The sequence below is a fragment of the Anas acuta genome, chromosome 29 (genome assembly GCF_963932015.1).
Source record: "Anas acuta chromosome 29, bAnaAcu1.1, whole genome shotgun sequence".
In the NCBI taxonomy this organism is placed as follows: Eukaryota; Metazoa; Chordata; class Aves; order Anseriformes; family Anatidae; genus Anas; species Anas acuta.
The window spans coordinates 3393774-3408091 of NC_089007.1; the positions used below are offsets into that span (position 1 = coordinate 3393774).

At 51.8% G+C, this 14318-nt stretch overlaps 1 protein-coding gene across 2 annotated transcripts in view; it reads left to right on the top strand.

Annotated features, from left to right (window-relative positions):
• The first annotated feature begins 211 nt into the window (after positions 1-211).
• Positions 212-14318, top strand: part of BCDIN3D (BCDIN3 domain containing RNA methyltransferase) — a 37928-nt gene continuing 23821 nt past the window's right edge. The window contains exons 1-3 of one of the 2 annotated variants that reach the window (XR_011090332.1): positions 212-449; positions 1912-2650; positions 5156-5263. Coding sequence is in view for 1 of the 2 variants with exons in the window: in XM_068663498.1 (XP_068519599.1) it covers positions 258-449; positions 1912-2517 (798 nt within the window). In the remaining variant the exon portion in view is untranslated. Of the gene's footprint in view, positions 450-1911; positions 3171-5155; positions 5264-14318 lie in introns of those variants that run through there. The other variant, XM_068663498.1, reaches the window with a different exon arrangement.

The window sequence follows — 14318 nt, forward strand, 5'->3', positions numbered from 1 at the left end:
TGGTGTGATAGGGACTGGACACTTTTTTTTTTTAAAGCAAAAATTCTACAAATTCTTTTCGCACAAATGGACCTGGAAAGTCTGGGCTAGGAGGACTGAGAACAACCCCAGTGGCCTTGGCCCTCCACCCCCCCCCCCCCCATCTCCGCAGCAGGTGTGCGCATGCGCGACCTCCCCCCCCCCCGGAACCTTTCTTCCCCGGAACCTTTCTGCGTCCGCTCGGTCCGCGCCCGGCGCTCGCGCGGTAGGGAGGCAAGATGGCGGCGCCCAGCAGCGCGCCCCTTCCCTGCCCGGAGCCCGGCGCTGCTCCCTACGGCAACTTCCCCAACTACTCCCGCTTCCACCCGCCCGAGGCCCGCGTCAGCCTCCTGCCCGGCGGCCTCTTGCGGCGGCTCTTCCCCGCGGCCGCTCGCCCGCTGCTGGGCCTCGACGTGGGCTGCAATTCGGGGGTAAGGGGGCGATGGGGGGGAGTTGTGAGGTGAAGGAGGAGGTTGGGGGGGAGGCCTGGGCTGGGGGATGGGGGGGGGAGGTGGGGGTGCTGGGGGGGGGGGCTGGGATGGTCTGGGGCACTGGGGGGGTGAGGGAAAGGCTGAAGGGGAATGGGGGGTGGTGAGGGAAATACTGGTGAGGGGTGGTGGGAGGGGGTCCGGGGGTTGGGGGTGGGGTTGGGGGGCTGGCGGGGGGCTGGGGGGGGAGGGAAAGGCTGAAGGGGAACGGTGGTGTCCCACCTGCAGTGGGTGTCCCAAGCACCAGAGAGGGCAGGGGAGCTGGGTGAGCCTGAAACCAGACCCTGTAACGTGTTCCCTCTTGATAGCATCACCTCCCCTGTCTGTCAGACAGGGGCGTGAAGCTGGTGTCCTGCTCACATGGTTGCAAAGGTTTTGTGACAAAGCTAGCGAATACTTAGAATTTCCTTTCTTTGGCAGTTCATTGTCTTTGCCTTCTTACACTTTTCTCATGACTCTTCTTGGTGTGCAGCTGTGCAGTGTTGTGCAGGTGAACAATGGTGCAATATTTAATGTAACTGTTTTACAGATAATTTTTCCTGATCAAAACTTTATAAACTTAGCTTAGAAGTAATTACTCATTCAGGATGAAACTCCGATCTGCTTGAGGACGTGCGTGCTGCTCTCTCCCAGGTTCCTTTCCCCAGCCCCCTGCCAGGTTGTTTGAAGGCCTAAGGCATTATCTCAAGGACAACCCTCGGTCCTGCTTCAGATGAACCCGCAGAGCAGGTCAGGCAAAAATGTTCCCAGTCCAGTTCTGTTGAAATACAGAGACACCACTAGGGGGCACTGCCTGCCTGCGTGAGCTGGGTGCACCTGCAGTTTTCCTTGGTGTCATTCAGGAACTTCATCAAATCTCCTTTAATGAAAAATAAATATGCTTGCCACTGAGTGGCGCGCTCTGCAATGGGAAATTCAGAAGAAAACTCTCCTTAATTCTTATTTGCTGCAGTCTCATGGTCAAGAAGTGTCTCTTCCTGTAGCATGAGAGTAAGAAATGCATTTATTCTTAATTAGGCATTATAAATAGCTCTAAGTCTTGCTAGGGAGCTCTGAGGCTCAGCTAGGAAAACCAGTGATACCTTGATATTGGATGGGGAGATTCAGCAGGACTTGTGTTAGTAAAACCCATTCACCTTACTCAATTTTTTCCTCAGCAAACCCCCCGGGAGGGGTGATGCAGGTTTAGTTCCAATTTCTGGCAGGCTTTCTGGTAGTCAGGGCTGCTGTGCTGCTTTTCCCTTCAGAAAGGAGGATTGTCAGCGAGCTTACTGCTCTGACTTCATCAAGAGAAGGCTCTGAGTTGGTGCTTGTACCTTGCTGCTGGGAGTGGGACCCGATGTGCTTGGTGAGGTGACTGAGGCAGTGCAGGCCCTGTGAACTCCTGTTGTTTTCCTTCCTGCAGGAGCTAAGTGTGGCTCTGTACAGGCATCTGCTCGGCCTTCAGGACAAAAGCAGCCTGGACCAGCCTGCAGCTGGGAAGGATCTGCACCTTCTGTGCTGTGACATTGATGCAGCGCTGATTGAGAGAGCTCGGCAGAGCAGCCCCTTCCCTGCCTCCATATCCTTTGCCAACCTGGACATCATGGACTCAGCTTCCAGGGAGCCGTTCCTCAGCTCCTACCTGGGCCGTTTTGGCCGTTCCACCTTTGACATTGGCTTTTGCATGTCTGTCACCATGTGGATCCACCTGCACCACGGGGATAGCGGCCTGAGGGAGTTCCTGGCCTTCCTCTCCTCGCTGTGCGAGTACCTGCTGATCGAGCCGCAGCCCTGGAAGTGCTACAGGGCTGCTGCCCGCCGCCTGCGGAAGCTGGGCAGGGACGATTTCGATCACTTCCGATCTCTTGCTATCAACGGGGACATGGCGGAGAGGATAACACAGATCCTGACGAAGGACTGTGCAATGGAGCTGGTGTGCTGCTTCGGGAGCACCAGCTGGGACAGAAGCCTCTTGCTTTTTAAATCAAACGGCTCAAACCAAGAGGGCAGGGAGCCCTCGGGGTCGTAAGTGACCGACAAATGGCCTCTCGTGTTCCTGAGCTCTCAGGCCAGGAGGCGTGCAGTGGGCACAGAGACAGCTGCAGGAATTCCTCCTTCCCGATCGGGGTCAGACCTTGACCTCCCCAGGGAGTTTGAGGCAGGTGTGTGCTTGGTTCTGTTCCATCCGCAGAAATGTGGTGACCTTGTGGGTTCCGAGGGCGTTGTTCCTAAAAAGTGCTCTTGAAACCAGAGTTGCTCCATGTGTGCTTTCCGTGTGTACCAAGGGTATGCCCTGGATGGAGGGAGAACACATTTTTTGTTGTGTTTTTTGTCTACGTAACTTTCTGAGGAAAGGGAAGGCAAATACACTTCTATTCACCTGTGTGACGTGCTGTTTGTCCTGCTTTTTGTCTTATTTTCTCTCTAAAATAATTTGGGAAAGCATGTAACCTGGCTTACCAGCCGTGGTCAAGTTGGGTCACTTCAGAGCGTGTCTGGCTGACATTTCGGTCAGGCTGCAGCCCGTGCACCTCTTCCTGGAGTCTGCTTGAGTGGCTGTCAGTGGCGTGATCTCTGGACCGAAGGATTTCCATAGTAGGGCATGTATTCATGCGAGTGTGTAACAAAGGAAGAACTCTTTGTAATTATGTCCTTAAAATAAAAATTAACTTTATCAGTGAACTGTTTGCTTTTTAATCTTTCTGCTCCCATTATCTTCTAACCTGCGCGGTCTCCGGTAACTGAGTTTACCTTGTGTTTGCAGGTGTAAATGACACTTTGGTAAGCCTGCAGCTCAGGTACTGTGTTTGGCTAAGGTTAAAGCGTGACAGCTTCGGGTTGTTTCCTATCATTCGGTAAGATCTAGAAAAGAGCATTAAAAAAACACCTAAGCAAAATGTCTTAATTTAGCTTAATTTCACTTAATCTCCTGACTGGCTTTTGTTCATGCCTAGTTAGTGGTTTTGTGAGCTTTTGTAGTGAGTAGGAGTCATGCTTCTGTGGTGGTGTTCAAACAGATCGCAAACTTTCCATGAGTGTACTGTGACACGCAGAAATAGATAACCGATGACTCCTGCGAGTTCCTGAGGCCCGCAGCTTCCTCACGAGAGGGAAGCGCAGCTCTGTGCCTGAAGCGTTGTGGCACAGGAAGCTGGAGAGGAGGACAGCTCCTCCAGGAGGTGCTCTTGTCTAGCAGTTCTCGTGCCCAGGTGAGCCCGTGTGTACAGGCAGGGAAACGCCGGGCACCTCAGTGTGTCCTGGCGGGGACTCGCTGGTTATTGACTCTCATGGTTTGATTTCCTCCATAATGATCTGATTAAAGAGCAAAGCGTGTGAGCGCTCTCCCTGGCTGCCCACAGGATTCTGGATGAGAAGCCGCTGGGATCCATGAATGGATTTGTGGAAAAAATGCTCATGTGGGTGTGTGCATGTGTGTAAGGGGACTGAGCAGGGCCACAGGAAGGCTTTGAGGCTCTTCTAAATGCAGTTTCCACAGTGCTCTGCTACTTCTGTAGGAAAACACTTGGCACTCCCACCAGGAGTCAGGAAGGCTCTTCTGAGGGTTCCTCAGCCCACTCAGCTGCAAACACATGTGTCTACCCGCTGGTGGTGGTTAATTTTCTTAAAAAAGACTTTAAAAGTCTGCGCTGCTTTTACTACCCTCGTGGGAGGGGAGGGAAAATCAATTCCTCACATATTTTCCTGAGGGTTCACCCAAGCGCCTGCTCTCTCTCTCTCACGTTACATATAAATAACATTTATCACTTCGGTAATTAAGCACCTCATCTGCCACTCACTCACCTACGGGTGAGCTCCGCTGCCTGCAGGGCTGTTGGCTCACCCAGCACGGAGGCGGCTCAGCCTCCCCTTCCCTCTGCTTAGGTGCTGTTCCCTGCCCTGCACGGCTGATGGCACTGCAGCATCGCGCATCCCGTGGCCCCAGTCCTTGAGATGTTTTTGTTAGGTTGTGTCAATATCAGCTGCGGTTCTCTGGGAACTCTGAAATATTTAGAAAACAGACCTGGAGTGTATCTGTTCAGCACTCGAGTTTAAAGGGGTGAGCAGGGCTTTCTGCTCTTCGTTTCTGCATGGGGAATTGCACAGTTTGTGAAAAATTGTTTGTGGAGTTTCTAGGAAGGTAGACAACCCAAAGAATTACACCCAGGAGACTTTCCCTGCGCCGTCTGGAACGTCCTTCCTCTTCAAAGAGAGCCTGGTTTATGTTCCTTCTGCGCTGAGTGATAGATCAGTATCTGCCTGGGTGATCCCTGTGGGCTGCTCATTGTTAACAGAATGGTGTTTTTTTCTTTTTTTTTTTTTTTCTTTCAGCCTTTCTATGTTGGCTGTGTACAGACCTGCAAACCAGCCTGGTGTGTATATAACAGTGTGATGACTTCTTATCTGTCTCAAGTCTGGACTATTAAATTGCTAATATCAATATGTCCAACTGTCTCAGAAATGGCAGAGCTCCAAAAGCAGCTCTGTTTGACTCTGGCACAGCAGTATGTTTTGGTTCTGTTCTTCAGATATTGCCACAAACACAACTCAAAATAATGTCAACACAAATCTCTGTATTTCTTGAGATATTGAGTAGCTTAGACTGGAGTCAGTCCTTTAGCAAACAGTATTCAAAAAAAAAACAATAAAATAATCTCTTTTCTTTTCAGCTTGCTGCTTCTGCTCTGCAGGAAGCTGTCACAAGATGAGACAGGTGGGACCCAGCTCCATGACACAGCAGCAGAAGAAAGCCTGTGGATCTCAGCCGCAGAACTTATGTAAGGCTCTGGATGATTTGTATTTTTTTAATATACGATACTCTCTGCGTTTTGCAGTGTGGTTAAAAGGTGTTCTCAGGGCTCCTGAAGGTAGAACCTACGAAAGGGAAAGGTGAGGGTCAAGACCAACACTCCTGCTCCATATTGCTCAGAGCACTTTGCAGAGTTGGGTGCAGAGTTCTTTGTACAGATGGGGAAAGGGAGGTGTCCGTCGCTTGGTTGAGGTGGTGGGGGTGGCTAGCCACGTAGAACTCGGGGTACTGGGGGTAAGGGATGGCACAGAGGCCTCTGCTGGGAGTCCTGCTCGCTCATCTCTGTGACACGAGGATGGGGCCAGCCTGGTGGCTGCTGCTAAAACAAGGGAGATGCAAATGTGCTTTCATTACTCAGCCAGGAGCTTATGGCATCAGGCAGCGCTGCCATCTAGGTCCCTTTGCCACTCAGCTCACTCATTTTGTGTCACAGGGGTGTGTGTGTGTGTGCGTGCGCCTGCTCACCAGGAGGGTAACGGGGAGGTCCTGCTTGCTGCCTCCTACCCATGGCTCCAGCCCCATGGTCGCCTACAGGAGCCTGCTGAATTCACCCCTTACACGGAGCACATGTGGGTGAGCGTTCCCAGGCAGGTGCAAAATGGTGCGTGGCACTGGGGTGGGACTGGCGGGATGGTGCCCTGTGCCACCTCAGCAGCAAGCAGGGAGTTCCCACACGAGTGCTTTGTCAAGTTCCCAGGCTCTGAGGTTTGTTGCTGGGCCCCATCAGATCTCACCTCAGTTTTTCCATCCCTGACATGAGCTCGATATCCACCCACCAACGTGGAGATTCCTGATGGGGAGAACTGGCTGGGTGTTTGCACAGCACTTTTCAGAATGAAAAATACTGATGAGCTGAGCTGTATCATCAGCTGTGAGCTATGCCATTGTTCCTAATAATCACTGCAGCCACTTCAGATATTAATTAGGTACTGTACGTTCAAAGTGTTCTGACTAATTAAGTCTCACACCACTGCTGTGTAGCAAGTCACACTTAATTATCCTGCTTCCTTGGATGGAACAATCTAGACAGCAGAGGTAAAGCATTGAGTCCTGAGCAGGCCAGCATGAAAGTTGGGCAGGGAGCACAAAGGTGCCAGTTTCTGGGTGATTCTGCTGAGGCTTCCAGCCTTTGTAGGATGTAAGACTTGGATGGAGTAAGCGAGAGGGCCTTTTTTAAATTAGCTTTTATTTTTTTAACTTTTATGCTGAGACAGTTTTCTGTCTCCTAGATTCTTGTGCTGGGTGAGAACAAGGGATTCACTGAGCGGGGAAGAATTTAGTGCTTAAATGTGGTGCAATAGCAGCGGCTTTATCAGTTTAACGTTAACAGCTGCCAGATCAAATGACTGTTGTAAACACCTATCTCCCTGCAGCCTGCTTCCATTATTGCGCACGTAGATTTTGACAGCCTTGCAAGTGCTGTTCCTCAGCATTTCTAAATGGTGACAGGGTTTAAAAATGGTCTAATTCTACTTTCCCCAGAATGTGTGACCAGCCCAGGAGCGGAGGAACCAAGCTTAGGAACTGAGAGCTGGCAGCAGTGTGTCTGCTCCCATAAGCAGCTTCCTCTAGCTGGAAACCCAGCAACTTGTCACTACAGGCTTGTAGGGCAGAAGCTGCAGATTTTCGGATTTCCTTTGCTCAGCTGAGAGCAAGTTCTTTCTTGTTCTTCCTGGAACTTTGTTGCCTGTGAATTAAAGGAGAAAAGTGAGAAGTGTCAACCCCAAGAAGCATGGGCATCTGTTCCTGGCATGCTGTAAACCTGAGAAAAGAGCAGCCACAAAACAAACACGATACCTTTTCTCTCCCAGGTGTGAGCCAGTTCCCTTGCTTTTTGTTTTGATTTGCTGGTGGTGTGAGGAAACTGATCCCCTTTGGCAGACTTGGAGAGGTCCTGCAGGGGAGACCAGCTGCAAATCCAAGGAGTCAGGGCCCTGGACTTGTGCTGAGGGCTGTTCTTGTTTGGCCTAGTTGCAAATGAGGAGCCCTTGGTAGGTCAGAGGAGGTCAGAGGGGAACAAAAAGATCAGCTGTGCACTTCCTGGTGTCCTGTTGGTTTGGGGAATGGATGCGGCTTAGCCACGTACACTCAAGTCTGATGACTAGGCGAGAATGGACTCTTTGAGTCCCGGAGGCTTAGATGCAGTCTCTCTGGACCTACTGGAGAAGGTTACAGGCAGATACGTGGTGTGTGGGGAGTCTGTCCGGCCACTGGGCTCACGCCGAAGCCTTTAGGGTTTCACTCCAGACACCTCAGCTTCTCCATTAGATTCACTTGTGCTAACATGGGCAGGAGCTCTGGCTTCCCAACAAACCTCTTATCAGCTCACGCTGGAGTTCCTTGGAGTTAATTCTGGGCCGGTGTCCTGCCGGAGCTGGGTCACCCACTGGGCTTGGAGTCCACAGGGGTCTTGAATTTAAAGGAGAAAGCTTGGGGTCTGGTCTGGGCTCGGAGTAAGCTTATACTGCTTTGACAAGGACTGAAGGTGGTCACGTCTAAAAGACCTTGGCTCTAGGGTGGGAAATGTGGGTTCCTTTCTTGGCCTTGCCACCAGCTGGCTGCAGGACTTAGGTGAGCTGCTGCTTTCCTCGGGCTTGTCATCTTGTGCCCTTTATTTCACAGGGAGGGATAACCTCAGATCTGTGTGCTAAGCTCCTGAGCTCTGAGTATCAAGTGCTGTGCAGATGTGATCTGTGTCAACCCGACAATCCGAGTTCGAGTGGTTGCAGATCTAGCTTACAACGTGCATGTTATCAGCTGGATGGATTTTTATCCTGGGTTGCAATAAAACTGCTTCATCCTTGGGTCTTCAACAAGGCAGAAGGCTTTATTTTGAGGGGTGATGTTTTCAGAGCAGCACAGTTTTCTGAACTCCTGTCAAGCAGGGAAGGGAAGGAGGGATCTTCCTCATGCTTCCATGGCAGAATCCATTTTTAATCAGTTTGAAAGACGTTTATTTAACTGGGCCAAAGACTAGGCATGGCACTGCAGATCATCTACCTGGCATGGGGTGCTTCGTGGTGCCAGGTGAAGTCATTCTATTTTATTGTTGCAGTAGCAATTTCTGCGTCTGCCATGTGAGTGACAAGGATTTAGAGCTCAGTTTGAGGGTGGTGTCCCTCCTCGGCCTTCTCGGTTCCCCTCCACCCCTGGGGTCAGCCCAGAGCCTGAAGTCTGTGAAAAGTACAGAAGCTGCTGAAATGCAGCTTTGTTACCCCAGCAGCTGAAATCCAGAAGCAGTCGTGCTGCAACAGGCCTGCCCTGCTGCGGGAGAACAAGCTGCAGGGTGACACATCAAAAGAGAAGGGCAGCTCCGTGGTGTTCTCTGGGGAGATCAAAAGGAAGCAAGCAGGGCGGCTCCTCTCCTGGCTGCCCCTTGAGACTGCTCAACTCTTTCCCAGTGTCCCTTTAATCTCCATTGCCTCCTGGAAGATCCCTGTCGCAGGCATGGGAGATGGTGGTGGGAAAGGCCCATCTCGGAGCTGGCTGGTGCGAGGGCAGCGACCCCTGCTTGCACGTGAGGACTTTGTGTGTCCTCTGTGGGTAACGCTGATGGGAGGGCGAAGGTTTTGACGTGCCCTCCTAGTGCAGCCGTCATCTTTGTGTCCCACTGGAGCAAGAGACCTGCATAAAAAGGTGCAGGGGAACTGGGTGTGAGTTCCCCTGTGTGGGACCTGGGGTTGGTCACCCCCCGAGAGCATCAGTCCCCTTCTGCAGCCGTGATACTGGGGCAGGAGGTCTGCTCTGCGTGGCTTCCGCCGCGTTACGCTAATTGCAGCCAGCTCATGGAGCAAGGGAATTAGTGGGGCACTGTTTGAAAGTAGCCAGGGCTTTTCAGGAATGTGTGTGGGGACAATTATCCGGGCTCTTGGATCTGCTGGGACTGATCTGCTGGAGTAACCGCTGCGTTCTGGACATTCCCAGCCTGACCAGCGCTGACTCCTTGTCCAGGGAGGCGAAGTAGGGCAGATGCTGAATTATTTATTGTCCTCCAGCCCCTAGAGCGGGACCTGCTGTGCATTCCTTACTGACTCAGGTGGAGTTTTAACTCTGTTTTTCTTAGCCATTCTGTAAGCAGATGTTGCTTAGTCTTTTCCTACTTTTTTAGCAACTGTTGGTGCACAGGAAAAACGATGGAGAGGAGAGCTGCCTTCTGTTTGCCCTAGATCCTTTCTGAGGCCACTGCAGACCACCTCCGTGCACAGCCTTGGATCAGGGCAGTCATGCTGACCTGTGAGAACACTTTTTTCCTGCCATGCCTCAAACAACCCCTGCTCCTCAGGCCTTTCTGCAGGACTTTCCAGCATGGTCTGGCTTCTGTGATGTCCTGTGGCAGCGCTCAAGGCAAACTGTGCCTGCACAGCAAAGCCACCTGGGAGCAGAGTGGTTGAACCTGATGGCATTGAAATGTGCAATAAAGCATTGGGCCTCGAGTAGCAGAGATACTGTCTGAAAGGCTCTGCTTAGCGAGAGGAAGCGGGGACCTCACAGGAGCGGTGAGACTTGGAGCTGCTTTGAAGATGGGAGGAAGAAAAGGAGAGTGAAGGCGGAGGAGACTTGGGAATCAAATGAGATATTCCCGGGGCACCTCCTGGCCCTGCTTTCATGAGCTCTTTTCTCCTGCGGATGGTACTGTCGGTGCTGGAAGTAGGAAGGTTGGTGGCTCAGTCTCATCTGACCTTGAATAACATCAGTGCAGAACTGATCTGGGGGGATTCCCAGCCCCGGCTCGTTAAAGGACCCATTTACCTGAGCTGTAGGTTGAATATAATGCAAAGGGAAAACAGGCCCGTGCGAGGTCCTTCTCCCCCCCTCGCCAGTCTCCCAGGTGACTGGTTGGTGTCCCAAACACTGATCCTTGCCTTGGGGGGAGGCGGAGAGCGGAGAGCTGCTCTGCTCCTCCGTGTTCTCTCTTGATCTGCGTTTCTAGCTGGTGCTGTCACCAGCAAACTCGCTCTGCTCTTTGCCAAGGCTGCAGGTCCCAGCTGGTAGCTGTTCTGTGCTGTGTATGTGTGTGTCTGCGTTTTTTCCAGCGACCAGCTTCAGCTGGTTTGTGTGAAGTGCTGACTTCAGGCATTGTGTGGAGCATGACTCAGAAGGGTAGAGGTTTGGGGAAAGGGAGGAAAGTCTTTTTAAGGAGTTGCGAGCTATAAGCTGCCATGAGGAGTACTGGTAGAAGCGGCCTGGTTCTCTTCCAGCTTCAAAAGGAAGAGTATTAAGGATTTACAAAGAGCTGGCACAACTGCAAGGCAAAGAGAATGCTTTATGGAGTGTGTAAATGCTCGTAAAGCTGCTAGTAAACCTGTTAGTGGTGTGTGTGTGCGGGGGTGTGTGCAGGGACAGGGAGGAGAGCAGACGAATACCAGGAGGGTACGGGGGGATTTACGGAGGGCCTCATGTTCCCTGCAGAAGCAGGTTGGTGGTGGTCAGGGCTGTGCTCAGCAGAGCAGCCAACTGACTCAGGACCTGGTTCCCATCAACTCCCTGCTCTGATTTTAGGTGGGTGCCCTGAGCCCGTCAGCTGCTGCTGCAGCCCCTGGTGCAACATCATCTCAGGGCAGTCTCACAGCCTTGGGCTCTTACACAGAACCATAGAATTAGTTAGGTTGGAAAAGACCTCTAAGACCATCAAGTCCCACTGATGCTCAGCTTCAGGCCGTCAGATCCCTTAGAGGTAATGGAGAGAAGCTCGTCCTGATTCCTCTCCCTGTGATAACGTCTACGGATATCACGTAACAGAAATACAAATTTGGCTGTGTGATAAGGCAGGAGAATGACCCATTTCACCCCATCGCAGGAACTGCTTTGCATTCCCACCTGCTGTGGGGCAGAGACACCTGCACTGTGGTTGCCCGATGGCAAAACAGGGACGGGGGGCAGTGAAGGTGGCAAGGAGCAGACCGAGCTGTGCCTGAGGGGCTTGGGGAAAGGAAAGGAGCAGCAGCAGAGCCGTTCCTGAACGTAGCCCAGAGGCCGGGCACCCCCATGTAGGAGAGAACACCTCTCCACTTCCCTCACTCTGGCATTTCTTTGACAAGACGTCAGGGAAGATGCTCGTCAGACAATTTGCTGATGTGGGAGCTTTGAAGCCTACGAGATTTGCCTCCTGCGCAAAACCTGCGAAAGTAGGTTGGAGCTGTCTGCCCTGCTTGCAGGCAGTTCCCTCCCCACGGCAATGGACGCCGTAAGATCAGAGCTCAGCAAATGCACAAAGGGAAGCGCCAGGTGGGGCCGGCAGGCTGCTGGGTGCTGCAAACAATGCTGACAAAGCCCTCTGGGGCTGGGCGGCCCCATGGCATTGTCCTTTCCCAGCGAGGTGGAAAGAGAAGCCTGAGCTGGCTGCCTCTCCTGAGGTTCCCCAGCCCAAGGGCTGTCTGCCTGCCCCGATTGCTCTCCCGGCTTCAGAGCAGGATTCCCCTGGGCTGGGGAACATGGGGGGGAGTGTGCAGGGGGCTGCTTGTTCCCAAACATCCCTAGCTATACTCCTTGTTGCTGTTAGGAGCACCAAAGTTGCTCCTGGTCTTTCTGTCTTGCCTGTCGTGGTTCGCCAGGTGTATTTGGTCACTGCTGCCAACTTAACACAGTCCTGTGGATTCAGGAAAGCTCTCAGCTGTGTCTGAGAGCTGAAAGGAGCCCCGCAGAGCTGCTTCAGGCACCTTCACCAGGTTTTGTATCAGTGCAACCCCCTTAGCTCAGCAGATGAGCTCTGGGTCCAAAGGTCCATTAAACCTTGCAGGTTTTTGTTCAGTTGGTGTGGCTGGTGTTGTGCGTTAGACAAGCAGAGGCCAGTTGTGAAACATAGATCCACATCTGAAGCTGGACTTGGATCTCACCCCAGACTAAACAAATGTGATTCTGCAAGGCTTCTTAGCTGATAAACACCGAGAACGGGGGCAGTTGTGTACATATGCATTAGACACGTCTGTTCTGCTCTGCAAAAAGCAGCTGTTTCCTCTGAAAGCGTAGGAAGATCTTGTTTTTGTTATTTTATTTTTTTACAGTGGAGGGTTTCACCAAAGAATAAGGGAATGTAGTCAGCCGTGGTTCTGACCTCAGCTGCAGCAAACATGGAGTAATGGGAGCTGGAGCTGAGCTACCCCAGGGAGGTGAGGATCTGTGTTAGTGAAGTTAGGGATGTACCCAAGGATTCGCTTACCCTATGGAGAATCTGCTGCTGAATGCCTCTGTTCAGGTGGCACAAACTCTGCATCTGTTAGTTTTTTTTTGGGGGGGTTTTGTGCTTGGTGAGGGTGGAATGTTTTTGTCCCTTCTACTTAGCAGCTAGAGGTGCAAAGTACACTTAATACTGCGAAAGGGAATTCACTCCAGGCTAATCTGGGGCCTTTCTGTTCTTCTTTTACCTCTAACCAACAGCCAGGACCTGCCCCAAGCATTCCCCTTTCCTTGCTGCCAGGCCAAGTCTCTCCTTAGCCTTCCAGTTAACTGGGGGCATTGCCCAGAGGTGAGCTCGGCAGCCCATGCACACAAGTGCTGGGGTTTAGAGTTGCTTCCACAGGCATCTGTGCACATTGGTGTCTTTGTGCACACGCGAACAGATGCAGGTGTAGCCTCAGATGCTCATTCACATGCACAGATTGTGTCTGGGCCTGACAGCCGTGCGTATTCACCCTGAGCTGTGCAGTGTTTGTTCCTTGCAGTGTTATCTATGAAATTCCAAAGTGCTGAAGAAGGAAGAACCCCCTATGGGCTTTGCCCTCCCTCCTTTCCAAGCAGCAATTGGTAGGCAGTTTCTTCTATTTTTCTTTTTTAATTTGGCAATTCTATAGTGGTAGTGTTTCTGTAGCAGCTCCCCATGTCTCTTCGGAGCAGCGTTAGGCTATCTGAATCGCCCTCTGCTTAATGTTGCTGGGAAACAAGAGGGCAGAGAGCATTAGAAGGTGAGCGTGGACACAGCTGGGTGGGATCTGTAACTGATCCAAGACTATGTCAAAACATTCCCACCCCATTCTTTGCATGGCTGGGATGGTTTGCAGAAAGCTCAAGACTTCCCAGTAAATTGCAGAGGAATTGGCACAAAAGTAACTCCCAGAGGGGCCCAGTCCATCTCCCATGAGCTCCCCAGGGACTCCAGGCCCACTGTGCTGCTGTTGTCAAGGTTCACTGAAATTTTACTTCCTCTTGGGTTTAAGCTGGCAGAGAAAGGACAGATGCCAGTGCCTATTATTAGCAGCATAAATCAGGAACAAGGTGATGGCATAGTGCTGAGAACAAGCACGCTGGAGTTAGTTTTTATCTGCCTACTCTGCTGCTTGTGGACATCTTCAATACTGGTCCCAACAACTGTTCTGCTGGTGCTGTCAATGACCTGCTCCAGGTTAATCTCGGGATTGGAGCTATGACGATAGGGGGTTTTAGAAAGCTCAGGAGCCGCATGGGTCTTCCTGGGCTGATGCTGCCTCTTCCTCATGCAGCTGGGGGACCTGGATGGACAAGCCCAGCCAGGCTGCCGTGAGCTGTCTTCCTTTCATGAGTGAAGAACTGGGGGTCTGGCCAGGCTGGAGTGGCAATGGGGTTGGAACAGATCAGCCTGCTGTAGGACGGGATGATTAAAATGCTGACCCTTCCCAGAACCAAGTGGTGAATAGGAGATGCAGCCAAGAGACAATTCCAGTTGGGAACCAGGCTTTTTCCCAGTATGGAGGGCTGGGGCTTTGCAGCAGTCAAGGTCTAGTTTATTCATTCAAAGCTATGGCCCTGAGTTTCTTAACCCTACTTAAGGTCTCATCAAGGACTAAGAAGCTTTCAGAAAATTTGAAGTTCACGTTTCTGGGTTACGATCAGGCATTTTGTATGAAACTCCAGTGGTGCCAGCCACTGAATCCTCTACCATGGTCCGATTGGGATCCCCCAGGACCGTGCAAAGCTAAGGGCTTTTCTCTGGGTCCTGCTGGCATTGCTGCCCTAGATAACATGTGTTGTATAATCTGCAGAGCACGCTCCAGATACGTACGTGGGCGAATCCTCCAGGGAGAACTGAATTCAGCGCTCAGGTCAGAACACGT